This window comes from Macaca mulatta, chromosome 2 (assembly GCF_049350105.2).
Source record: "Macaca mulatta isolate MMU2019108-1 chromosome 2, T2T-MMU8v2.0, whole genome shotgun sequence".
NCBI classification, from domain to species: domain Eukaryota; kingdom Metazoa; phylum Chordata; class Mammalia; order Primates; family Cercopithecidae; genus Macaca; species Macaca mulatta.
In genome coordinates, this window is record NC_133407.1 from 35,687,971 (window position 1) to 35,715,131 (window position 27,161).

General features: G+C 38.7%; 2 protein-coding genes across 3 annotated transcripts in view; one reads left to right on the forward strand and one right to left on the reverse strand.

The window, feature by feature from the left end:
- Positions 1 to 27,161, reverse strand: part of ACAD11 (acyl-CoA dehydrogenase family member 11) — a 97,846-nt gene that overhangs the window by 31,348 nt on the left and 39,337 nt on the right. Inside the window, exons 12-13 of the mRNA XM_015132134.3 lie at positions 17,249 to 17,356; positions 15,381 to 15,479 (exon numbers count right to left, since the gene is read on the reverse strand). Of these exons, the coding sequence (XP_014987620.3) occupies positions 15,381 to 15,479; positions 17,249 to 17,356 (207 nt within the window). The remainder of the gene's footprint in view (positions 1 to 15,380; positions 15,480 to 17,248; positions 17,357 to 27,161) is intronic.
- ACKR4 (atypical chemokine receptor 4) lies at positions 8,793 to 14,122 on the forward strand. 2 transcript variants are annotated; one of them, XM_077991472.1, is made up of 2 exons: positions 8,793 to 8,861; positions 12,545 to 14,122. In XM_077991472.1, exon 2 carries the CDS (start codon positions 12,554 to 12,556, stop codon positions 13,604 to 13,606), a length of 1,053 nt encoding a protein of 350 aa, XP_077847598.1. In that variant the 5' UTR covers positions 8,793 to 8,861; positions 12,545 to 12,553; the 3' UTR covers positions 13,607 to 14,122. The 2 variants fall into 2 exon arrangements, with proteins under 2 accessions (XP_077847598.1, XP_001115492.2); XM_001115492.5 differs by lacking the exon at positions 8,793 to 8,861 and adding an exon at positions 9,116 to 9,516.

Genomic DNA, 27,161 nt, shown 5'->3' on the forward strand with positions numbered 1-27,161 from the left:
GGTGTTAAATGGCCCAGGTCTTGTTAGCCTAAACCCCTAAACCCGGCCCTTGGCCCCCACCTCAGCAACTGAGGAGGACTCCACCTCCATTTCAGATGGGGCCGATGGCAGGCAACCTCCCTCCCGACTTTCCAACCGCCCTCCCTATGGACTTCCTACTGCCCCTCCCGACACTCCTCCCTCAGCCACTCCTCTTACCTCTCCCATTTCTGTCCACACTCGCTCCAAGACCGCAGTAGCGGCCCCCATTAGTCAGCCCTCTACCAGTCAGCCTGCCCCAACCCCCTCTACCAGTCAGCCTGTCTGGTCAGTCTGTTCCAACCTCCCCTGCTAGTTTGTTGGCCCCCCGACCAGAAGTTGCCGGAGCCGAAGGCGTGGTTGGAGTCCACGTCCCCTTTTCCCTGGCTGACCTTTCCAAAATTGAAGAACGACTTGGCGACTTCTCAGCCAACCCCACCTAATATTCCAAAGAGTTTCGAAACTTAGGCCAGAGCATATAACCTTACCTGGCATGACTTACATGTCATTCTTACTTCTACTCTTAACCCAGAGGAAAGAGAGTACATTCTCGCAGCCACCAGGCAACATGCAGATCAATGGCATTTATCCGACACCACCGTCCTGTTAGGAGAGATGGCTGTCCCGTCCATAGAACCAGATTGAGATTACCAACCACAGCAGCCTGGCCGCCGTAGGAAGGACATTATGATTCAATGTCTCTTAGCCGGTATGCAGGCAGCCTCTAACAAAGTGGTCAATTTTGATAAATTAAAGGAAATTATCCAACACCTAGATGAGAACCCGGCTTCCTTCCTAAATCGCCTTACAGAGGCACTGGCCCAATTTACCCAGCTAGCCCACTTCCCCAGCCGGGGCAGCTGTCCTAGCCTCCTATTTTATTTCCCAGTCAGCCTCAGATATTCGAAAAAAGCAAAAAAAGGTTGAAGATGGGCCTCAGACTCCCATACAGGAAAATTGGCCTTCAAAGTTTTTAACTCCAGAGAGGAAGCAGCTGAGGCCGCAGAGCTAGACAAGGAGAAAAGAAGGGCTGTGCTTCAGGCGCAAGCTCTAGTGGCTGCCCTCCAACCAGCGTTGCCCACTCTGCCGGCAGGGAAGACACAGGGCAAGTCTCCCAAGGGCCTCTGCTATAAATGCGGAGACCCAGGACACTAGGCAAACCAGTGTCCCCAGGCCAAGCCGGCCACTCTGTCTCGTCCATGCCTTAAGTGTGGCACAACTGGGCATTAGGCAAAACAGTGTCCAAATCCTCGCCTGCCTACCACGCCGTGCCCAACCTGCCAACAGGAAGGACACTGGAAGTCTGATTGCCCCACCAGCAGGGCAGGCATTGCGCCTCAACGTGGTGCCTCTCCTCAAGGGTCGGAAGGCTCCTTCCAGCTCCTACACCTGGACAACGACTGACGGTGCCCACACTTGGAGACCCCTGTCACCCTCGCCGAGCCTAGGGTAACTCTACAGGTAGCGGGTAAGCCAATTTCTTTTCTCGTCAATACGGAGGCTACCTATTCTGTTTTACAATTATATTCTGTTTTGTCAACCTATGGAGGTCCTAGCCAGCCATCCACTATCTCAGTAGTTAGGGTAGACAGTAAACCGTCTAACCCTCACCAGACCCCAATGTTAAGTTACTGCCCAGACTATGCATGCTTTGCCCACTCTTTCCTCATCATGCCCTCTTGTCCCACCCCCCTCTTGGGACGAGACATCTTAACCTAACTCAAAACATCTATTCCCCTTCCTTTTCTCCAGGTGACCAGGTTCTACTCAAGGATCAACAACCTCCTCAAATTTTCCCGCTTCCTCACCATTCTTCATCTTAACTGACTTTTCCCTCATAAACCCCATAGACACCCTCCTTCCCGACCCATCCCCCAACCAGTGGGTTTCCCAACTTTTTACTCTCATAGAAGACCTAGCTTGGCAGGGTGCCCTTTGTGATTTCCTAATTCCCATACTAATCCTCTGCCTTGCCTTATATTTTGCTCCCATTTTAATAAAATTTCTCCGAGCCAGGGTCCAAGAGATCACCCCAGTCACCTTCAACCAAATGCTCCTGCATCCCTACACCCAACTGCCAACCTCAGACCCTAACTACGCCCCCTAACAGCAGGAAGCAGCCAGACAGACAACGGCACCCCAAATTCTTATAATCAATAAGAGGTTGGACTGTTTGGGTGAGGGAGAAAGGACAAGATGGAGGAAGGTGAACAAGAAGGCACAATCCATGTTGCTTCCGGGTTCTTCCTCACCCACTTTCCCACGCGCGGGAAAATGCAGCCCACGCCCGGGAAGATGCAGATCAACCGAGCATGCGCCAGGTGACGTCAATCTGAAGAGATTGAAACTTTCCCGGCCATGCCTACGGAGACGCCCCTATCACGCCCTTATCCCGCCCACTGCCCTCCCCCTTCCAGTACCAATGCATAAAAGTCTGCCGCCAGCAGGAGCCGGTGTGACTTCTTCGGCCCCCGCATTTGTGGACCGGAGAACATCACCCGAGAGCGCCGGCGTGACTTCCCTGGCCCCCCACACCTGAGGACCAGAGAACCTCGCCCGAGAGTGTGTGCATATTTGCAATAAAAGACTGCCACTTTCTTACGTACTTTGGCCTCATGTTTAATTACTTAGCTCTCCTAAATTAAGTTACATTAAATTAAATTAAAACAGTTTGCAAATATTTTCTTCCATTCTGTAGGTTGTCTGCTCACTCTGCTGATAGTTTCTTTTGCTGTGCAGAAGCTCTTAAATTTAATTAGATCTTACTTGTCAATTTTTGCTTTTGCTGTGATTGCCTTTGGTGTCTTTGTCATGAACTCTTTGCCCATCCCTATGTCTAGGACAGTATTGCCTAAGTCATCTTTGTAGAGGACTATGTGCTTGCAAATGAGATGTTCCGGATGAGTCCTGCTCTTGCAAACGAAGCAGGGTGTTCCCAATAAGTCCTGCTCTTGCAAATGAAGCAGGGTGTTCCTTCCCTGTAAACAAGGAGGACAAAGGAGCCAGCTGCAAACAGCAGACCCTGGGGGCTTGTTTATGTGTAAACATCTTGAAAATCCAGAAAGTCAGGGAAAGGTCAGAAAAACAACAATGTGTCTTGTGACTTGGCAACATTCCACAAACAACTGTACAAAATAAAGCAGAGCACACCATTCGAGGCGGCCGCCATGTTTGTCTTGTCTTGTGTTGTCTTGTGTGTTCATTCCTTTGTTTAGGAAACACGCAGACCCCAACACATCTTCCAGGGTTTTTAATAGTTTTGGGTTTTACATTTAAGTCTCTAATTCATTTTGAATTAACTTTTGTCTATGTTGTAAGGTAGGAGTCCAGCTTCAATCTTCTGCATATGGGATAACTAACTGCTAGCTAGTTATCCCAGCACCATCTATAGAATAGGGAGTCTTTTCCCCATTGCTTGTTTTTGTCAGCCCTGTCGAAGATCAGATGGTCATAGGTGAGCAGCCTTACTTCTGGGCTCTCTGTTCTGTTCCATTGGTCTATGTGCCCATTCTCAGAGATATTTTTCTTTCTCTACTTTCCATTCTAGCAATCAAGAACACTTGGGTAAATCTTTCAAGGTTTCACTGATGCTAGATATCCAGCATCAGTGAGTTGAAGTAAAATCTTCTATTTCCTTTGAACCCTGGTCTAAAGCCCTCTTTTTCTAATATTCTGAATATGTAATTTTTTATCTAATACTTCCCAATATTACTTCTTACCTCATTCTTTCTATCATTTAAAAATGCTGGCCGGGCATGATGACTCATATCTGTAATCCCAAAAGGGAAGCTGAAGCAGGAGGATCCCTTGAGCCCAAGCGTTTGAAACCAGCCCAGGCAACCTAGCGAGACCTCGTCTATATAAAAAAATTTAAAAATTAGCCAAGCATGGTGCAGCATGCCTGTAGTCCCAGCTACTTGGGATGTTGAGGTGGGAGGATTGCTTGAGCCCTGGGAAGTCAAGGTTGCAGTGAGCCGTGATCATGCCCCTGCATTCTAGCCTGGGCAACAGAGTGAGACCTTGTCTCAAAACAAAGCAAACAAACAAAAATGTTGCCACAGCCTTACATAAATGCCCAATAGATTTCAGATACCAGGTAAATATTGAAGAAACTCAAGAAGCAAGGCAAATAATTATTTGATTCTGTCTTCCTCAATCTTATATGGAGAACAATTAATATTCTAAAAAATACAATTTTTAAGTTGGATGTCTTTTGTGATCATTAAGTAGAGGAAGTAAGGGTGAATGCATAGTTTGTAGAATTTGAAATATTTGTATTTAACAACGATGTTTCAGAAAAAGGAGAAAAACCCTTCTCAAAGATATCATCTCCCCTTAGCTATAAGCAGAATTTGGCAAGTGCAGCAGTTGAAACAACCTTCTTTTATAGAGAGTTTTGCTTGTTTGTGTCATTTTAGTTAATGAACAGGATACCCAATGTCATAAATAAAATATATTAGAGGAAATCTGAATAGACTAGAGAACGTTTATACACATATGCTGTGTCACAGGCCTTCATGAATGAAAATGGATGGCCTAGATAAAGTAATTTTGTTTTTAATCCAGACACTATGGTATTTCAAGGCTCTTCAAGTGCCAGGATTAAGTCAGGCTGAAAATTACATCTCCCTGATGTTAGTTGGTGATTTTTAATTTCTTAGGCTTTTATCCACAAAATCATTTTCAAACAAAAGGAGATATGATAGGTGGATAAAAAAACATGACCTTTGAGTAAAGTGTGGTTTGTAACAATTAAGAAAGTGATGTAAACAATTACATACCATGAAGCACAGATAGCTATCCACAAATTCTCAAGGCTGTTTCTTCTACCAACATTGAATTTCTGAGGTGGAACAATTGAACTTCATTTGGTTTTAGCTTTAATACTGACAATTCAAATTGGAGTAAGTATTATTTTGCAATAAAATTTCCCTTATAAGAAAAAAGATGTTTATTGTACAATCCCACAGTTAAAGAAAAAAAATCCCATGTGTTCTCTTAGAGTGTGTATCTTTAACAGGGAAATCTTCAAAATTCACTGAATCCATCTCTAGGTTTACATCTAAATAATAAGAATTAAGTAATAATGTTACAGGCTGCTGCTATTATGTTGTTACTATAGAATATGGTTAGATCAAAATAAATCCCAAATAGATCAGAGTTTAAAATTTTAAAAAATCAAGACATAAAAAACTAGAAGAAAAATAATATAATATTTATCAAATCTCTGGGTGAGAAAGGATTTTAAAACTTAAAAATGATAAATGAATCAAAATCAAAAGATAAAGATCAACTGGTTTGTCCATATAAAACTGTTGTACATTAGAAAATAAAATTAAAAAGCAAAAAAAATTGGGGGGAAAATATTTCAACATTTATGACAAAATGTATGCAATATTTAGCTCCCTAAATTATAAAGAAATCATATTGTATACTGAAAATCAGTATACAGATGGGCAAAGAACACAATTGCAAAAAGAGGAAATAAGAATAATAAAAGAGATTTTTAAAATTGCTTAACTTTACCACTAATCAAATAAATGTGGAGTAGAGCAATAATGAAACATTCAAAAGCAGTTTGTTATCCAGTATTTCACACATGCCTGGCAAGGGTAGGTAAGGGGTGCTGAAGTTGTTACAAGTCATTTAGAAAGCAGAGTGGTAGTGAAATAACACATTCTACTGGCAATATTTTAGAAAAACAGACACTTCTATACATTATTGGTAGAGAACAAAGTAATACCATCTCTGTGGAGTACAATTTGGCAATACTCATCAAAATTACAGATTCATCCCAGCACTTTTGGAGGCCAGGATGGGCGGATTGTTTGAGTCTAGGAGTTGGAGACCAGCCTGGGTAACATAGCAAAATGACAGTACAAGGAAAGGGATGAGAAATGGGTGGGGGGAGAGAGATTCTTCAAGAACAAGGGACACTGCTATGTTAGGGAGGTTAAGAATAGGAGCCAATTTATGGTAAGCAGCAAAATGGAATCATCATCAGTTCTTAGGAATACGAGAAGTAGAAGAGAGTTACACAAGCATCAAGCAAGTACTTTGAAAAGTTGCCTAAGGTGAGTGATGCTTCTGCCTACCCTCCAAGCTACATGATTTATTTTGCATATTTTGTCAACTCTCCCTATTACCACTGTCTCTCCTAGTTCTATCAGGAGAAAAGGGAAAATACAGGAAAAGGCCAGCCAGTCAGCTAGTTTCACCATGATTCATACACCATGATTTATACACAGCATTCATACACACGCTACCAGAAGAAGCTGGTCAATCCTGAGATTCCCCTATGCCTCAAGGGCTTTGTACGTGTCTCAGTTAGTAAAAACAATGTGTAGATTCAAAAGATGTAAAGATTATAGCATTACAACCGATTTGCAATAAAGGAATCCCATTTACAAGAAAGCTTATGATTGTTGGGGGTGGGGTAAATAAAGGAAAGGGATAGATACTTTTGAATCTATAAAAGAGTATCAAGATTCTATAATAGATGGCATCGTAAAATAACAAAGAGATATAAGAGATAAGATGATAAAATAGACTGAAGATCTGAATTCAGAATTCCAATTCCATTGCTAAACTTATATGGCTGTGGAGGATGAGTTACTTAAACATCAGTTGATTGATTCATGAATTTAATTATTATTCATTAAGCTGGTACCATGAGTAAGGTACCAAGCCAAATGTTGAGGATACAGCAGGGTATAAGACAGCTATGGAAGAAAATTTAAATAAGTACCAACAATACAGTGAAAAGACTATAGAAGAGTAGGTATATCTGATCTAATCTGAAAGAGTTATGGAAGGCTTTCTGGATTAATGTTAAGGTCAGAACTAAATCTGAATTGTAAATAGGAGTTAGGGATCTAAAATAGGGTGGGAAGAGTGTGCTAGGCAGGAGTAAGAGTACTTGCAAATGCCTACAAGTCAGTATTGTGTATTACATAGAAAGACCAAAGAGATTATCAACTGATAATTATGGAGGCTGCAGTTACAGACCAGTTGTTAGATAACAATCAAAGTGGAGAGTAGAATTTTTTTATTAATTCAAAATATTTTTGAGTAGTCATTATGTGCCAGATACTATTCTTGGTACTTGGGATATATCAATGAACAAAGCAAACAAAAGTCTCTGTCCTGATGAAGCTTATATTCTAATACAGGGTGAAAGACAATTTACGGCAATCATAGTACAAATGATATGGTGCATTAGAACATGATAAGTGCTATGGGTCCGGTGGACTGGGAGTCCAGGTGGGTGAGGGGTATTTTAAGTAGAGTGGTCAAGAATTGCCTCAGTGAGTTGGTGGTGATTGGGAAAAGATTTGAAAGAGAAGAGGAAGTGAGCTTTGCAATTACTAAGACAGAGCACATTCCAGGCAGACAGAAGAGCCAGCACAAAAGCCCTAATAGGACTGTGACTGGTATGCTCTCAAACAGCAAGAAGCTGGGCGTGGCAGAACAAGTAGGCAAAGGGGTGAGTAGTGTGAAATGAGGTCAGAGAGACAATGAGGGATGGAGGCAGACCCTGTAGGATCTTGTAGGCTACTATGAGAATTCATGACGAAGCAATTGCAGTAGAAGCAAAAATTGGCAAATGGAACCTAATTAAACTGAAGAGCTTCTGCACTGCAAAAGAAACTATCAACAGAGTAAACAGACAACCTACAGAATGGGAGAAAATCTCTGCAAACTATGCATCTGACAAAGGTCTAATATCCAGCATCTATAAGAAATTTAAATTTACATTTAAAAAACAACCCTATTAAAAAGTGGGCAAAGGATTGTGAACAGACACTTCTCAAAAGAAGACATACATACCACTAACAATCATATGAAAAAAAGCTAAACATCACTGATCATGAGAGAAATGCAAATCAAAATCACAATTAGATACCATCTCACACCAGTCAGAATGGCTATTACTAAAAACTCAAAAAATTACAGATGCTGGTGAGGTTGTGAAGAAAAAGGAGCACTTATAAACTGTTGGCGGGAGTGTAAATTAGTTCAATCATTGTAGAAAACAGTGTGGCAATTCCTCAAACAAAAGACAGAAATATCATTCAAGCCAATAATTCCATTACTGGGTATATACCCAAAGGAATATAAATTATTCTCTTATAAAGACACATGCATGCCTATGTTCATTGCTGCACTATGCACAATAGCAAAGACATGGAATCAACCTAAATACCCATCAATGATAGACTGGACAAAGAAAACGTGGTACATATACAGCATGGAATACTATGCAGCCATAAAAAATGAGATTATGTCCTTTGCAGGCACGTGGATGGAGCTGGAGGCCATTATCCTTAGCAAAATAACACAGGAACAGAAAGCCAAATACTGCATATTCTCACTTATAAGTGGGAGCTAAATGATGAGAACACATGGACACATGGAGAGGAACACACCGGGGCCTATCTAAGAGTAGAGGGTGGTAGGAGAAAGAGGATCAAGAAAAATGACTAAGGGGTACTAGCCTTAACACCTGGGTGATAAAATAATCTGCACAACAAACTCCCATGATACATGCTTACCTGTGTAACAAACCTGCATGTGTACTCCTGAACTTAAAAGTTGTTTTTTTTTTTTTTTTTTTTTAAAAAAGAAAAGAAAAAATGGCATGGGTCTAAAATAATTTCTGCAGGTGGAGACTGAGCCTGGCCTTGCATGAAAAAATAGATAACTGCCATGCAAATTTGAGGACAGCCAAGTTCAAATAGACGATGAGGGCCAAATCGGCACAAATGTCTCTTCTTTCTCTAACTTATGTGTGTGGAAATGTGGAAAAAATAAACAGTCTCCCAGACTGAAGGATTTTGAAGGTTCGTATTCTAGCTTTGGGAAAAAAAGGTAACAAGAAAGCAAGAGAGTTTAAAGCCATGGGAAAATAGTCTGGGACAAGGATAGAGGAAGTACAGTGAAGCCAGGAGGAGTCTAATAGTTAAATATTAAATGAAGTGGCATAAAAATGTTAAATTCTATTGCAAATACCTAATGATTACTTATAATTTAATCTTTGATAGTTTAGTCTTCAAAATGATATTTTCCTTGGTTAAAATCATATTTGCTTTCTTTCTTAGGCAAAATAACTTTAGAGAGTATTTCTCTAGATGCTACCTACAAGTGCTGCCTAGATGCCCTCAGGTGGATTCTCCCTCTGCTTCAGCAGTCAGTAGCTCAGCTGCAGGCACTTTCTTGTCCCCTTTAACTAAGTGGAAATTGGAAAGGTCTGTAGTTTTTGAAAAAAGATGGATGTTTTTCAAATTTGTAACCTAAACCACTTAAGAAGTTGAATGTAACTTCACAGATGGTTTTACAGGAAATAAAAGATCAAGGCTCACAAGGTTAAATTTCAGGAAAGCCTTCTTGGATACGAGATAAAGGCGGGGTGTAAAGTGAAAACAAAAGTAGCTGGAGTTAGGTCATTTGATTTTACACTCTGTACTCAAGACTGCTCCTCTCTGTCGACTGCAACAGGTTGGTACTTTATTTCTTTTCTCATTCTGACTTGAATATGTTTTTTAAGCCCAAAGACCTTGTATATTTACTTATATAGAGGGCGTCTTGATGCATAAAAGTTTAAATGCTTACTTGTAAAACAAAAAAAAAGTTACTTGAAAACAGCTGTACACTTTAAACTTAAATGAAAATCTTAATACAGCAAGAAGAAAATATGATTTTAAATACCATTACTTGTTGGTAAAATTTTGTTAAGGAGAAAATAGGTTTTGTTATACCACTTTTTTCCACTTTCTTTTACAAGTACTGATTTTTTTTTGTTCTAATAGTAATTACAAAGACACTTAAAAGTGTGTCTATATATCTGCCAGAAGGATCACTTCTGCAAATAATTCCATTTCTACTCTTTTTTACTCACATTTTTAGTAAGATTAATTCTTACTTAAAAATTCCCTTCCTTAATATATTATAATACTTGGCCATATTATTCCTTATCATCAGGTTCAAGATTTTCTTATGAAAGAGAAAGGAAGAACAAGGTTCATATTGTGTTAATAATTAATGCATAAGAACATGAAGACCAGAGTAGTCTTCCAGATTGGAACTTTTTAACTAACCTTAATGATCAAAAGAGTCATTTAAAAAAGTGGGCACCTGGTTTTTACATAATGAAAGCAATTCTGCTATGTGGTATCTTTCTTCACAGCCTTCTTTTCTTTGCTATATTCATTCAAAAAAAAGTTAGCAAATGTAAGAATGTTCTTTTAAAAATGTACTATAAGTTGGCCCACTGTTTTAGAAATAATATTTTCATTATTGATTCTGTAAGAATATTTGAGATACTTAAAAGGACAAAAACAACCCAAGGAAGATAGAAAGTCTAAAGAAAAAGGAAAACGAAATTCAGCACTATAGTAAAAACACTGAAAGTCATTATTTTATACATTCCATACATTCCAAAACTTATGAATTCTGTGCAAGCTTATCTTAATACTACGGGGTGCTAGTAGCCAACACAGTGCAATAACAATGTTGACATAGAAGATTGCTGGCATACTATCTATCCATTCTAGAGTAACAGCTTTATATCTGTTGGCAAAACCTTTAATTTGATAAATATTTACTGAGAAGCTACTTTGTGCCAGGCACATTAACAAGATTCTATTTACAAACACAAATCAAACAGGTCATGCTTTGAGGAACTTAAAACCTAGAGGAACAAGGTAGTATGGGAAACGCATCCTTTCCATAGAATGGATCAGTTCTCTGAGAGGTATGTAGAGATTGCTAATACATCAGGAAAGTCTTCTGGGGAGGTGGCATCCGCGTTAATTGAGTAGGAATTGGCCCTTCCAGGGAAGGGCAGGAAATCGTATGGTAGATAGAGGAACAGAATGAGCAATGATGTAGACAGATGCTGCTGCATGGTGGGTGCCAGCCCACTGCTGCATAGGACACAGAGTAGGGAGAGGTGGCAGGACCCAGGGATGGCACTGCATTATGAAGGGAGCCTTGGGTGTTATGCTTAGGAGCTTGGATTGTGGCTTTCAGGTGAAGAGATGTGTCTTCCAGATGAGGAACAAAACAGAGGAGAGGCAGACTGGCAATTCAGAGATCAAATACTCCGGTGGAAACAGGAAAAACGTTTTTGACAAGGAGGTATTGAGGAGTAACAACAGGGTATCAGTTAGAAAGATACTGCTTGGTCAGGTGCGGTGGCTCATGTCTGTTACCCCAACACTTTGCGAGGCCAAGGCAGGTAGATTGCTGAGCCCAGGAGTTTGAGACCAGCCTTTGCAACCTGGTAAAACCCCGTCTCCATCAAAAATACAAAAGTTAAACAGTCTTATAACAATCAATCAATCAATCAATGGATTTAAATTTAAAAATAGGCCAGGCTCGGTGGCTCACACCTGTAATTCCAGCACTTTGGGAGGCCGAGGCAGGTGGATCACGAGGTCAGGAGTTCAAGACCAGTCTGGCCAACATAGTGAAACCCCATCTCTACTAAAAATAGAAAAAATTAGCCAGGCATGGTGGTGTGTGCCTATAATCCCAGCTACTCGAGAGCAGGAGAATCACATGAACCCGGGAGGCGGAGGTTGCAGTAGCTGAGACTGCGCCACTGCACTCTAGCCTGGGCAACAGAACGAGACTCCATCTCAAAAGGAAAAAAAAAAAATTAAAACTTAAATATTAAAAAAGAAAGATATTGCAGTAGGCTAGGTGAGAAACATAATAGCTAAATTGTGCAAATGTGTGGAAGAATGCAGATTAAGAGAAGACAGATTCAAGACCTATTTGGAAGGCAGAATCAGAACTTAGGAACTGATAGGGAATCAGGGATGAAGGTAAGAGAGAAGACAAGAATGAAGCAGGCTCACAGTTTAGATGACTAGAGGATAGTGGTGCTACTTAAAAACAGTATAAAATAAGCAAGTAGTGACCAGTTTTGGAGGGAAGATGGCTAAAGGAGATCTTGTTTTATAAAAGGCAACTAGTGAAATTTAGTACAAATGCTGAGAGAATTTATTTAACTTATTTAAATTAAATTTATAAATAACATCAAAATCAAAAATTTAATTAAATAAACCAAGTAATTTACTATTTTCATTTTTATTCAATTTGTTGTAGATATACTTTTAAGATTCACAAAATTATGTATGTAAAGATTATAACACTATTTATTCTTTTTAGTTAAAATCTAATTAAATTTTCATATTTTAAAAATCATTTTTACATAAAAGTCTTCACTTTTATTTAGGATTTAATGATTAAGAAAATTCTCCAGGGCATTATGTTTATTGCCCTGTGCAAATCCCAGTTCTTTCACACAGAATTGTACAAGCAAAGTTTGAGTAACTAATCTTGGGGTCATATTCCAATGTGGCTCCCATTAAAGCATTTCAAAGAGTGCTAGATTCAGGCTCACATGTTACAGCAACAGGCTATACTCTAGGGAAAGAACAAAACAGCTTGATAAAAAACTGTTTCCTTTTAAGCATATTTAGACAAATATCTATCCTGTATTCTCTTTGCCATCTAGATTGGAGCCATGGCTTTGGAACAGAACCAGTCAACAGATTATTATTATGAGGAAAATGAAACGAATGGCTCTTATGACTACAGTCAATATGAATTGATCTGTATCAAAGAAGACGTCAGAGAATTTGCAAAAGTTTTCCTCCCTGTATTCCTCACAATAGCTTTTGTCATTGGACTTGCAGGCAATTCCACGGTAGTGGCAATTTATGCCTATTACAAGAAACAGAGAACCAAAACAGATGTGTACATCCTGAATTTGGCTGTGGCAGATTTACTCCTTCTATTCACTCTGCCTTTTTGGGCTGTTAATGCAGTTCATGGGTGGGTTTTAGGGAAAATAATGTGCAAAATAACTTCAGCCTTGTACACACTAAACTTTGTCTCTGGAATGCAGTTTCTGGCTTGTATCAGCATAGACAGATACGTGGCAGTAACTAAAGGCCCCAGCCAATCAGCAGTGGGAAAACCATGCTGGGTCATCTGTTTCTGTGTCTGGATGGCTGCCATCTTGCTGAGCATACCCCAGCTGGTTTTTTATACAGTAAATGACAATGCTAGGTGCATTCCCATTTTTCCCCACTACCTAGGAACATCAATGAAAGCATCGATTCAAATGCTAGAAATCTGCATTGGATTTGTAGTACCCTTTCTTATTATGGGGGTGTGCTACTTTATCACTGCAAGGACACTCATGAAGATGCCAAACATTAAAATATCTCGACCCCTAAAAGTTCTGCTCACAGTGGTTCTAGTTTTCATTGTCACTCAGCTGCCTTATAACATTGTCAAGTTCTGCCGAGCCATAGACATCATCTACTCCCTGATCACCAACTGCAACATGAGCAAACGCATGGACATTGCCATCCAAATCACAGAAAGCATCGCACTCTTTCACAGCTGCCTCAACCCAATCCTTTATGTTTTTATGGGAGCATCTTTCAAAAACTACATTATGAAAGTGGCCAAGAAATATGGGTCCTGGAGAAGACAGAGACAAAGTGTGGAGGAGTTTCGTTTTGATTCTGAGGGTCCTACAGAGCCAACCAGTACTTTTAGCATTTAAAGATAAAACTGCTCTGCCTTTTGCTTGGATACATATGAATGATGCTTCCCCCTCAAATAAAACATTTGCATTATTCTGAAACTCAAATCTCAAATGCTGTGGTCGCAACTTACAATAAAGAATGGGTTGGGAGAAGGGGGAGAAATAAAAGCCAAGAAGAGGAAACAAGATAATAAATGTACAAAACATGATAATTAAAATGAACAAAGGAAAATAATAGTAACAGGCATAAGTGAATAAGAACACTCTGCTATAAAGAAGAAGAGCTTTGAGGTGATAATTTTTTGTCTTGGTTGCAGTGGTGGTTATACAAATCTACACAAGTGATAAAATGACACAGAACTGTATATACACATTGTACCAATTTCAATTTCCTGGTTTTGACATTATAGTATAATTATGTAAGATGAAACCGTTGAGGGAAACTGGGTGAAGGGTACCCAGGGCCACTCTGTACCATCTTTGTAACTTCCTGTGAATTTATAATAATTTCAAAATAAAAGTTAAAAAAACAAACTTACTATGCTATAAGTTAGGCTATCTAAAACAGATTATTAAAGAGGGTCATGTTAAAAGGCATTCATAAATATTTTTAATTATCTGAGTTTTAATACAAGAACAATTTCCCTGCATAATTTTAGTACTTGAATAAGTATGCAGCAGAACTCGTATCTTTTTTCCTGGTTTTTTTTTTTTAGTTTGTAAGTAATTTTATAAAACCCACCTCCTCCAAAAAAGAAATTTAAAAAAAAAAAAACTATAATAAGCTTTTCTGATTCTTTTCAAAACATTTCTGGTAAGTTCCTAAAGACAATCTGACTCTATGATGTCAACTTTCTTAGTACTAACTGGTTATCATGACAAATGTTAGAGTTACCATGTATAGTCTAGGTGTAATCCTCAGATTATCATTTTCATCTGGGTTCCAATTTCTTAACCTCCTAAAGAACTCATCCATTTATATGAGTCTATCACTGCCGATTGACTAAAAAGTATATTATCCCATGCATAAAATGTCCTATTTCCATTTAAACACTTTATTTTTGAGTAATAAAAATATATACCACAATAAATTATATTAATAACATGCACAACTTATCTTTTAAAAAAATCTTTGCTGTAAATTATTATAATCCATGTGATATGCTCCTACTAAAATTAAATTTTGCTAGCAATTACATTGGTCAAAAATAGTAGGCACTAACGGATTTTATCTCTAAAACTACAAAAAATGCCGTTTTCTGCTCTTAAACATCACCTAACCAGCATATGTTACTTTAAAATTCCTTTGTCTTTCAACCACTATTTCTAAGTTTGAAAATGCTTTCACATGCAGAATTAATTAATTTTTCATCTTTTTGAGACAGTGTTTCGCTCTTGTTGCCCAGGGTGAAGTGCAGTGGTGCCATCTCAGCACACATCAACTTCCACCACCCAGGGTCAAGCGAGACTCCTGCCTCAGCCTCCCCTCCCGAGTAGCTGAGATTACAGATGCCTGCCACCACACCTGGCTAATTTTTGTATTTTTAGTGGAGACAGGGGTTCACCATGTTGGCCAGGTTGGTCTCGAACTCCTGACCTTAGGTGATCAACCCACCTCAGCCTCCCAAAGTGCTGGGATTACAGGTGTGACACAGCGCGCCTGGCCTACACATGAAGAATTTAAAGAATTATGATCATGAAACTGATCACTATGTATCATAGAATTATTCTAGCATAGCATCTGGCACAAAGGATCAGTCAGTTAGATGAAAAAATTAGGCTGAACACTCACCACTGCTCCACCATTTCTTGCCATTAATTACATAGCTATCTTCATCTCGTTGGATGCTGCATTCAATATTTGTGGCATCACTTGAAGCTACATCAGGTTCTATAAATAAACAAGAGCTGAATTTACAGATAGGCAGATATCATCAGTAGGCTTAGATAAGGATATGGAAACTTTAAAAACAAAGGCATCTTTATCTTTTTCAACGTCCTATCATTCCCCATGCCACCCAGCTTTTCCCATAACCTACACACAGTAGGTATTCAATAAATGTGCACTGGAAGAATGAGTGAATGAATGAAGTATATTGAACATTGGGGATCAGTAATTTGAATTGTATTTTTGGCTTCCTCATTGATATATGACTTGGGATACAACCCACTCCTTTCTCCAATCAGCAAATGTAGTAAACGTATTGTTTTCTACTTCTCACAATGGACATAATGTACTAAATATTGATGGGCAAGACAGATTCCTCCCATATAGTTTACCGTCTTAAGCAATTTCTAATGTGCCTTGCAAATTCCATCATGAATGCTTTTATTGATTTACATACTTTGCATTCTTTAAAGCCTGTTCAACACTTAAGGTCTTCAGAAAGTCCTCCATGGGACACCCTTAGACAACCGCTTTACTGCATGGCACTTCAGAACTGTCTAGCTCTCAATCATAGCAATCTGCACTTGTTAATACGACACCCCTTTAAATGAGTCCTTCAGATATTCCATGTGTTCTGTTTCTAAAACTTAAGACTCTTTTTTTTTTTAGAAAGAGGGTTATGTATTCTACTTATTTTGTAACCCCCACCTAGTGCTTTGTAGACAATACATCACACTGTTGGTATTCAATAAATGCCTATTACTGATTTAAATGGAGATCAGTTCTGCTATTATAGTAGTCCCCTGTTATCTGTAGCTTTGCTGAGGTTTCAGTTATGAGAGGCCAGTTGCATTCCAAAAATATTAAATGAAAAATTCCAGAAGTAAACAATTCATAATTTTTAAATAGTGTACCATTCTGAGTATTGTTATAATTGTTCTATTCTATTATTAGTTATTATTAATGTCTTACTATGCCTAATTTGTAGATTAAACTGTATCATAGGTACATATGTATAAGAAAAAACATAGTCTAAATAAGGTTCAGGACTATCCCCAGTTTTCAGACACCCACTGGGGGTCATAGAATGTATCCCCTTCAGATAAAAGAGGAGTACTGTATAAATGTATACAATGTTATACAAAACAATAAAATCTGGCCATTATTGAAAGCACTTAAAAATCATGGCCAAGCAAAATTTGGTTTAATTCTAAACTAAATCACAAAACAATGATTTTTTTTTCTACTGAAGCGTTCTTAATGCTTCCTATGTACAAATGATATTAAATCTGTTTTTATTAATATGTTCCTTTATTTTCCCACAGGATTATAATTTGAGCCATATGTCCAGTACTGGTGAAAGTTCTATTTTTCTGAGTTTATGGAAGAGTTTAATATTTTGTAAGTATCAATACAAAATTATCACAAAAATAGATATTTCATACATAACAGCAAAGAAGATCTTAAATACTCATAGACAGCAATTCTAGTAATGACATCAAAAGATTGTGAAACTAAGTTTACTCTGCTGCTAATGCTGTAGGAGGCTACTAGAGAACACCATCTGATATTCTAACAAAGGAGAGGATAATATTTTTCTGAACATTTGAAAATGCCAAAATTTAATAACAGGCTCAAAATAAACATACTCATATTTTTGGCCAACAGCAAATTTGACTGAAACACAGAACCACATCCTATATTTCTGCAGCTCATCCATAATAACTCCAGGATGACTGACTACAAAGGAGAGAATGGTGATTGGCATTTACCTGTCATACAGAAGCAAGAGGTAATGTTCCCTTGAAGAAGAGGCTCAAGCCACTGTTTCTTCTGTTCCTCACTTCCATACAGGTGCAGAACCTCCATGTTCCCTGTGTCTATACATAAGAAGGAGTATTTGTTTTGCATTTGAAAATTTATCAATATGAAATCCACAACTTTATATAGAGAGTAAAGAAATGCATCTTTTTAAAGCAAATGTTTGCAAACAAAAATGTTTTGAAACATATAGTAAGTATAATTTACACTGACAGCATGTCATAAATATTTACAAGTACATGGTATTTGGTACATATTTATTCAACTTTTTCTGAATCACAGACTCTTCATCAGTTCATCCCAATGAAGAATGGCACTAATGACGTCTAACTCAATTAGAACTGAAGGAAACAATTTACTGGCCTAAACCTTGCCTGCTGTATTGTAAATATGCCCTGCTAGAAGTGATTGCAATGCTCCCGGAGAACAATTAACATTGCATGTCCTACTGAGACTCCAGCCCTTAATTCTATCTGCTGTTCTTCAAACACATCCTATGCTTTCTAATTTCCACATATTTGCTTGGGTCAGGCTTTTTCTCTAGTGAAATTCTCCCTGTCCTTCACAAGTAAACTCCTGCTTATGAGCCACCTCCTCTGCAAAGAATCTCTGATTACCCAGTCAGTAACACCTCCTTCCTCTGAACTCACATAACAATTATTTCTATTTACCTCTAACATTGCTCTTACTTTTATGTACCCCATACTACCTAGAAAATACTTGATAATTCTCAAGGATGATAAAGAGAGAATCCCCGCCCTGGAAAGAAAATGGCAGTAGAGAACTTTAAAGACCTTCTCTGACCCTTGGAGGATTTATTGTTTATAGTACATGATGCACTGTAGTATCGCCCTTGGCTAACAAAGAATTCTTCATGTCTGCCATGGAGTAAAATTTTCTAGATGGCTTCCTCTGATTTTCCATTCCTGTCAAATTTCTTAAAATACTGTCTAAAATCTTTTCCTTGAGTGTTGATTATTCAGAAGATTTTGAGAAAACAATTTTCATATCAACATTTACAATGACTTTAAGGATAGTTACTGAAATGCTTATGAAAATTGAGTTGTGTAAGTTAAATCTCTCAAGATGTCTGCACTCTGTTCAGGGACTCCTAACAGAGCCAACATTATATCAACATTAACAAAATTCCTTCTAGATTAACACAGCTGAACATTCTTTTTGACTGAGGGAGAAAATAAGTCCTGAGTTATAATTCATGAAGCTCATTGTTTGTTTTCTTTGGCTGTTTTAAACTCACTGTTATGTATTATAGTACAAATAAGGTAAATATTGAATTCAGAATTTCCAAAAATTATCAGTTTCTTCCAAAAAGCTTACAAAGTTATCATTTATGGATTGGAAAAAAAAAAACACAAAAAACAAAAACAACAACAACAAAAAACGTGGATAAACTACACCAGAAAGAAAAATTATTCCCCATTAAAAGATATCAGACCAGCTCTCTAGATTCCTCCTTTATGGGCAGGCCATCTCTAAAAGAAAGGCAGTAGCCCCAGTCAGGGGCTTATATATGAAACTCCTATCTCCTGGGGACAGAGGACCTGGGGGGAAGAAGGGTGGCTGCGGGCACAGTTTCAGCAGACTTCAACATTCCTGCCTGCCGGCACTGAAGAGAGCAGCGGATCTCACAGCACAGCGCTTTAGCTCTGCTAAGGGACAGACTGCCTCCTCAAGTGGGTCCCTGACCCCCGTGCCTCCTGATGGGGAGACACCTCCCAACAGGGGTCGACATACACTTCATACAGGAGAGCTCCAGCTGGTATGTGGTAGGTGCCCCTCAGGGACGAAGCTTCCAGAGGAAGGAACAGAAAGCAATCTTTGCTGTTCTGCAGCCTCCACTGGTGATATCCAGGCAAATGGGGTTGGGAGTGAACCTCCAGCAAACTTCAGCAGACCTGCAGCAGAGTGGCCTGACTCAGAAGGAAAACTAACAAACAGAAAGGAATAGCATGAACAACAAAAAGGATGCCTATACAAAAACTCCATCTGAAGGTCACCAACATCAAAGATCAAAGGTAGATAAATCCATGAAGATGAGGAAAAACCAGTGCAAAAAGGCTGAAAATTCCAAAAAACAGAAGGCCTCTTCTCCTCCAAAGGATCACAACCCCTCGCCAGCAAGGGAACAAAACTGGACGGAGAATGAGTTTGACGAATTGACAGAAGTAGGCTTCAGAAGGTGGGTAATAACAAACTCCTCTGAGCTAAAGGAGCATGTGCTAACCCAATGCAAGGAACCTAAGAACCTTGACAAAAGGTTACACGACTGGCTAACTAAAATAACCAGTTTAGAGAAGACCATAAATGACCTGATGGAGCTGAAAAACAGTGTGAGAACTTTGTGAAGTATACACAAGTATCAATAGCTGAATCAATCAAGCGAAAGAAAGGATATTAGAGACTGAAGATCAACTTAATGAAATAAAGCATGAAGACAAGATTAGAGAAAAAAGAATGAAAAGGAATGAACAAAGCCTCCAGGAAATATGGGATGATGTGAAAAGACCAAACCTAGGTTTGACTGGTGTACCTAAAAGTGATGGGGAGAATGGAACCAAGTTGGAAAACACTCTTCAGGATATTATCCAGGAGAACTTCCCCAACCTAGCAAGACAGGCCAACATTCAAATTCACGAAATACAGAGAACACCACAAAGATACTCCTCGAGAAGAGCAACCCCAAGACACCAAGGTCAGATTCACCAAAGTTGACATGAAAGAAAAAATGTGAGGGGCAGCCAGAGAGAAAGGTCAGGTTACCCACAAAAGGAAGCCCATCAGACTAACAGTAGATCTCTCTGCAGAAACCCTACAAGCCAGAAAAGAGTGACGGCCAATATTCAACTTTCTTAAAGGAAAGAAATTTTTAACTCAGAATTTCATATCCAGCCAAACTAAACTTCATAAGAGAAGGAAAAATAAAATCCTTTACAGACAAGCAAATGCTGGGAGAGATTTTGTCACCACCAGGCCTGTCTTACAACAGCTCCTGAAGGAAGCACTAAATATGCAAAGCAAAAATGGGTACTAGCCACTTCAAAAACATATCAAATTGTAAAGACCATCGACACTATAAAGAAACTGCATCAACTAACAAGCAAAATAACCAGCTAGCTTCATAATGACAGGATCAAATTCACATATAACAATATTAACTTTAAATGTAAATGGGTTAAATGCCCCAATTAAAAGACACAAACTGGCAAATTGGATAAACAGTCAAGACCCATTGGTGTGCTGTATTCAGGAGCCCCATCTCACATGCACAGACACACATAGGCTCAAAATAAAGGGATGGAGGAAGATTTACCAAGAAAATGGAAAGCAAAACAAAAAAAGCAGGGGTTGCAATCCTAGTTTCTAATAAAACAGACTTTAAACCAGTAAAGATTAAAAAAAAAAAAAAGACAAAGAAGGGCATTACATAATGATAAAGGGATCAATGCAACAAGAAGAGCTAACTATCCTAAATATATATGAACCCAAAACAGGAGCACCCAGATTCATAAAGCAAGTTCTTAGAGACTACAAAGAGACTTAGACTGCCACACAATAATAGTGGGAGACTTTAACACTCCATTGTCAATATTAGACAGATCAACGAGACAGAAAATTAACAAGGATATTCAGGACTTGAACTCAGCTCTGGACCAAGCTAACCTAATAGTCATCTACAGAACTCACCACCCCAAATTGAGAGAATATACATCCTTCTCAGCACCACATTGCACTTATTCTAAAATTGACCACATAATTGGAAGTAAAACACTCCTCAGAAAATGCAAAAGAATTGAAATCATAAAAAAAAGTCTCTCAGACCACAGTGCAATCAAACTAGAACTCAGGATTAAGAAACTCACTTAAAACCGCACATCTATATGGTAACTGAACAACCTGCTCCTGAATGACTACTGGGTAAATAATGAAATTAAGGCAGAAATAAATAAGTTATTTGAAACTGATAAGAACAAAGACACAATGTACCAGAATCTCTGGGACACAGCTAAAGCAGTACTTAGAAGGAAATTTTTAGCACTAAATGCCCACAGGAGAAAGCGGGAAAGATTTAAAATTGACATGCTAACATCACAATTAAAATAACTAGAGAAGCAAGTCACACAAATTCAAAAGCTAGCAGAAGACTAGAAATAACTAAGATCAGAGCAGAACTGAAGAAGATAGAGACAAGAAAAACCCTTCAAAAAACAAATGAATCCAGGAGCTGGTTTTTTGAAAAGATTAACTAAATAGACCACTAGTCAGACTAATAAAGAAGAGAAGAATCAAATAGACCCAATAAAAAATAATAAAGAGGATATCACCACTGATCCCACAGAAACACAAACTACCATCAGAGAACACTATAAATACCTCTATGCAAATAAACTAGAAAATCTAGAAGAAATAAACTCCTGGACACATATACCTTCCCAAGATTAAACCAAAAAGAAGTCAAATCCCTGAATAGACCAATAACAAGGTCTGAAATTGAGGCAGTAATTAATAGCCTACCAACCAAAAAAACCCCAGGGCGGCCAGGCGCGGTAGCTCAAGCCTGTAATCCCAGCACTTTGGGAGGCCTAGAAGGGCGGATCACGAGGTCAGGAGATCAAGACCATCCTGGCTAACCCGGTGAAGCCCCGTCTCTACTAAAAAATACAAAAAACTAGCCGGGCTAGGTGGGGAGTGCCTATAGTCCCAGCTACTCGGGAGGCTGAGGCAGGAGAATGGTGTAAACCCGGGAGGCGGAGCTTGCAGTGAGCTGAGATCCGACCACTGTACTCCAGCCTGGGCGACACAGCGAGATTCCGTCTCAAAAAAAAAAAAAAAAAAAAAAAAAAAAGCCCAGGACCAGACGGATTCACAGTTGATTTCTACCAGAGGAACAAAGAAGAGCTGGTACCATTACTTCTGAAACTATTCCAAACAATACAAAAAGAAGGACTCCTCCTTAACTCATTTTATGAGGCCAGTATCATCCTGATACCAAAACCTGGCAGAGACACAACAAAAAAAGAAAATTTCAGGCCAATATCCCTGATGAACATCGATGTGAAAATCCTCGATAAAATACTGGCAAACCGAATCCAGCAGCACATCTAAAAGCTTATACACCACAATCAAGTTGGCTTCATCCCTGGGATCCAAGACTGGTTCAACATATGCAAATCAATCAATGTAATCCATCACATAAACAGAACCAATGACAAAAACCACATGATTGTCTCAACAGATGCAGAAAAGGCCTTTGATAAAATTCAACACCCCTTCATGCAAAAAACTCTCAATAAACTAGGTATTGATAGAACGTATCTCAAAATAATAAGAGCTATTTATGACAAACCCACAGCCAATATCATATTGAATGGGCAAAAGCTGGAAGCATTCCCTTTGAAAACTGGCACAAGACAAGGGTGCCCTCTCTCACCATTCCTATTCAACATAGTATTGGAATAGGAATACTATTGGCCAGGGCAATCAGGCAAGAGAAAGAAATAAAGAGTATTTGAATAGGAAGAGAGGAAGTAAAATTGTCCCTGTTTGCAGATGACATGATTGTATATCTAGAAAACTCCATCATCGGCCAGGCGCAGTGGATCATACCTGTAATCCCAGCACTTTGGGAGGCCAAGGCGGATGGATCACCTGAGGTCTGGAGCTTGAGACCAGCCTGGTCAACATGGCAAAACCATGTCTCTACTAAAAGTACAAAAATTAGCTGGGCATGGTGGGAGGCGCCTGTGATCCCAGCTACTCAGGAGGCTGAGGCAGGAGAATTGCTTGAACCTGGGAGGTGGAGGTTGCAGTGAGCCAAGATTGCGCCACTACACTCCAGCTTGGGCGAGAAGAGTGAGACTCGTCTCAAAAAAAAAAAAAAAAAAAAAGGAAGAAAGAAAAAAGAAAACCCCATCGTCTCAGCCCAAAATCTCCTAAGCAACTTCATCGAAGTCTCAGGATAAAAAATCAATGTGCAAAAATCACAAGCATTCCTATATACCAATAATAGACAAACAGAGAGCCAAATCTTGAGAGAACTCCCATTCACAATTGTTAGAGAATAAAATACCTAAGAATCCAGCTTATAAGGGATGTGAAGGACCTCTTCAAGGAGAACTGCAAACCACTGCTCAAGGAAATACGAGAGGACACAACCAAATGGAAAAACATTCCATGCTCATGGATAGGAAGAATCAATATCATGAAAATGGCCACACTGCCCAAAGTAATTTACAGATTGAATGCCATCCCCATCAAGCTACCATTGACTTTCTTCACAGAATTAGAAGAAAAACTACTTTAAATTTCATATGGAACCAAAAAAGAGCCCATATAGTCAAGACAATCCTAAGCAAAAAGAACAAAGCTGGAGGCATCATGTTACCTGACTTCAAACTATACTACAAGGCTACAGTAACAAAAACAGCATGGTCCTGGTACCAAAATAGATATATAGACCAATGGAACAGAACAGAGGCCTCAGAAATAACACCACACGTCTACAACCATCTGATCTTTGACAAACCTGACAAAAACAAGCAATGTGGGAAGGATTTCCTATTTAATAAATGGTGTTGGGAAAACTGGCTAGCCACATGCAGAAAGCAGAAACTGGATCCCTTCCTTACACTTTATACAAAAAATAACTCAAGATGGATTAAAAACTTAAATGTAAGACCTAAAACGACAAAAACCCTAGAAGAAAACCTAGGCAATACCATTCAGTACATAGGCATGGGCAAAGACTTCATGACTAAAATACCAAAAGCAATGGCAACAAAAGCCAGAATAGACAAATGGGATCTAATTAAATGAAAGAGCTTCTGCACAGCAAAAGAAACTATCACCAGAGTGAAAAGGCCACCTGCAGAACGGGAGAAAATTTTTGCAATCCATCCATCTGACAAAGAGCTAATATCCAGAATCTACAAAGAACTTAGACAAATTTACAAGAAAAAAACAAAAAACCCCATCCATCAAAAAGTGGGCAAAGGATATGAACAGACACTTCTCCAAAGCAGACATTTATGTGGCCAACAAACATATGAAAAAAAGCTAATCATCACTGGTCATTAGAGAAATACAAATCAAAACCACAATGAGATACCATCTCACACCAGTTAGAATGGTGATCATCAAAAAGTTAGGAAACAATAGATGCTGGAGAGGATGTGGAGAAATAGGAAAGCTTTTACACTGTTGGTGGGAGTGTAAATTAGTTCAACCATTACGGAAGACAGTGTGGCGATTCCTCAAAGATCTAGAACCATTTGACCCAGCGATCCCATTACTGGATATATACCCAAAGGATTATAAATCATTCTACCATAAACACACATGCACATGTATGTTTATTGCAGCACTATTTACAATAGCAAAGACTTGGAACCAACCCAAATCACCATCAATGATAAACTGGATAAAGAAAATGTGGCACATACACACCATGGAATACTATGCAGCCATAAAAAACGGATGAGTTCCTGTCCTTTGCAGGGACATGGATGAAGCTGGAAACCATCATTTTCAGCAAACTAATACAGGAACAGAAAACCACAGACTGCATGTTCTCACCCATAAGTGGGAGTTGAACAATGAGAACACATGGACACAGGGAGGGGAACATCACATATCAGCGCCTGTCGCAAGGTAAGGGGCTAGGGGAGAGATAGCATTAAGAAAAACACCTAATGTAGATGACAGCAAACCCCCATGGCACATGTATACCTATGTAACAAACCTGCACGTTCTGTGCATGTATCCCAGAACTTAAAGTATATAAACAAATATCAGCCCAAAGGCCCCCAAATTTTCTAGTAATAGCTTTAGAATTAAAGTTGCTATTTTCAACATTCCAATACACAATATTGTATGACTTATTGAAGGGGGGAAAAAGGGCAAACTGGAAGACTATGTATGTTTCCCATATGTTTTATAACTATTTGGGAAATGACCTGGGTGACTTAAGTAGAAATTCATCTTTTATACTTAAGAAACCTCTTGAAGTATTTACTCAACATCAATTATATTGCCTTCTTCATCTGCTTTGGAAATGACCCAAAACACAATGCTTAAGGCCTTCATGGTATCTCCACCACAAAGAGAAAATGCCTAGTTTTCTATTTATAGTTTTACACAACTTGCTTGCTTAGGAGACTTGCTCATCATTTCTTAGTCAAATCAAATCTCTGTCCAATTTTAAAATTTCAGCAATTTAGTTATCTCATAAAGGCAGTACAACTGATGGACTCATGAAATTTTAATGCTAGAGAAAAATCCATGACCATCTAGTGAAAAGTGAGTTAACAGGTCAAATAATAAAACAGTGGCAGAGCTCCATCTGCAAAAGAAGTCTTTGGTAGCATTATTTTTCATATTATGATCCATTAGTGCACTATGAAATCAACTTAATGGAATATAGCTAGCATTCTCTAAAAAACTTAATAGAACAAAATATAATGCATTAGATTAGACTCAGTGGAAAACATCCAAATGCACTTGCATGTAGTAAGAGAAACTCTTGTTTTGTGAAACTTCTGTTTCAATAATATACATCTATCCATTCATCCATCCATCCATCCATCCTGAACATATACATATGCCTATATATTCTACAAATTGGATCACAATATAAAATATATTTCTTACTATGAGTAGCAATCAAAAATTAGCATTCAGTTCCCTTTCCACAAAATCATGCTACCTATGTAGAATGATGTAATAGCCTTACACAGTTGAGACGAAATCTTTAGAAGCTCTGTGAATAGACTTTACTTTTAGAGTAGCTTATTATCGGAATACAATGTAGTACAGCAGTAATTTGATAAATCAGTGTTTGGAAAAGAGAAAATCATTTCAGGGACAAGTTCAACCATTATCAGAACTCTACAAACTATTTTAACGATGCCAAAGAAATGAGACAAAGTCCAGTGTGGAAAATCCAGACTGCATTTTGTCTCAGAAGTCCAGTATTGCCTTATATACCTCTTTCTGGCAGCCTACATTAACTTGTTTTTGGTAGAGCTTTAGCACCAGGGCCATATATAAACACAAAAGGCAATACTGAGGTATATCTTGTACAGGGATGGGCCTGCCATTGGATATTGTACCATAATCATCCTACCACAAATCAAGTGCTAGTCCTTGATTGGTAGCATTAGGATAATCAGAGTAATTTGAAAAAAATATATATATTCCCAGGGTCTACCCTAGATATACTGAATCAGAATCTCTAGGGATGGAGGCTGGGAATCTAGATTTTTCAAAAGTTCCTTAGGTGGTTCTTCTGCAAATCCAGGTTTTAAGATACCTCCTACAGACTACATTCCAGGTTTACTCCTTTCATTTTACTTTTTTAAAAATTGGCCTCCTTCCTTCATCTTTTCAATTTGATGTTCACCTCAAAATCCTTGGAGGCATCCTTGACTCTTCCATTAATACCCCATATCCAATCAGGATATCCTCATGGCTCTGCCTTTAAAATATATTTAGAATCCTGCTACTTATCACCCACTGCACTACTACCACCCCAGTCTAAACCACCATTATCTCTCACCGGGATTATTGCCACGGACTCTCTGCTTCCCTCTTACCCTCCTTTGGTCAATTCTCAACATAGCAGTCAAGGTGATCCTTTCAAAACTGAAGTTACAACTTATCACTAATCTGCTCAAAATTCCCATTGGCTCATCCTTTCAATGAAGGTATAAGCCCCTCTTATTTGCCCTATAAAGCTCAAAATATGACGCCCTTACCTCTCTGATCTCTTTGCCTATTATTTTCCTGGCCACACTGGCCTCTCTGGTTATTACTGGAATACATCAATTACACTCTTGCCTTTTCTGT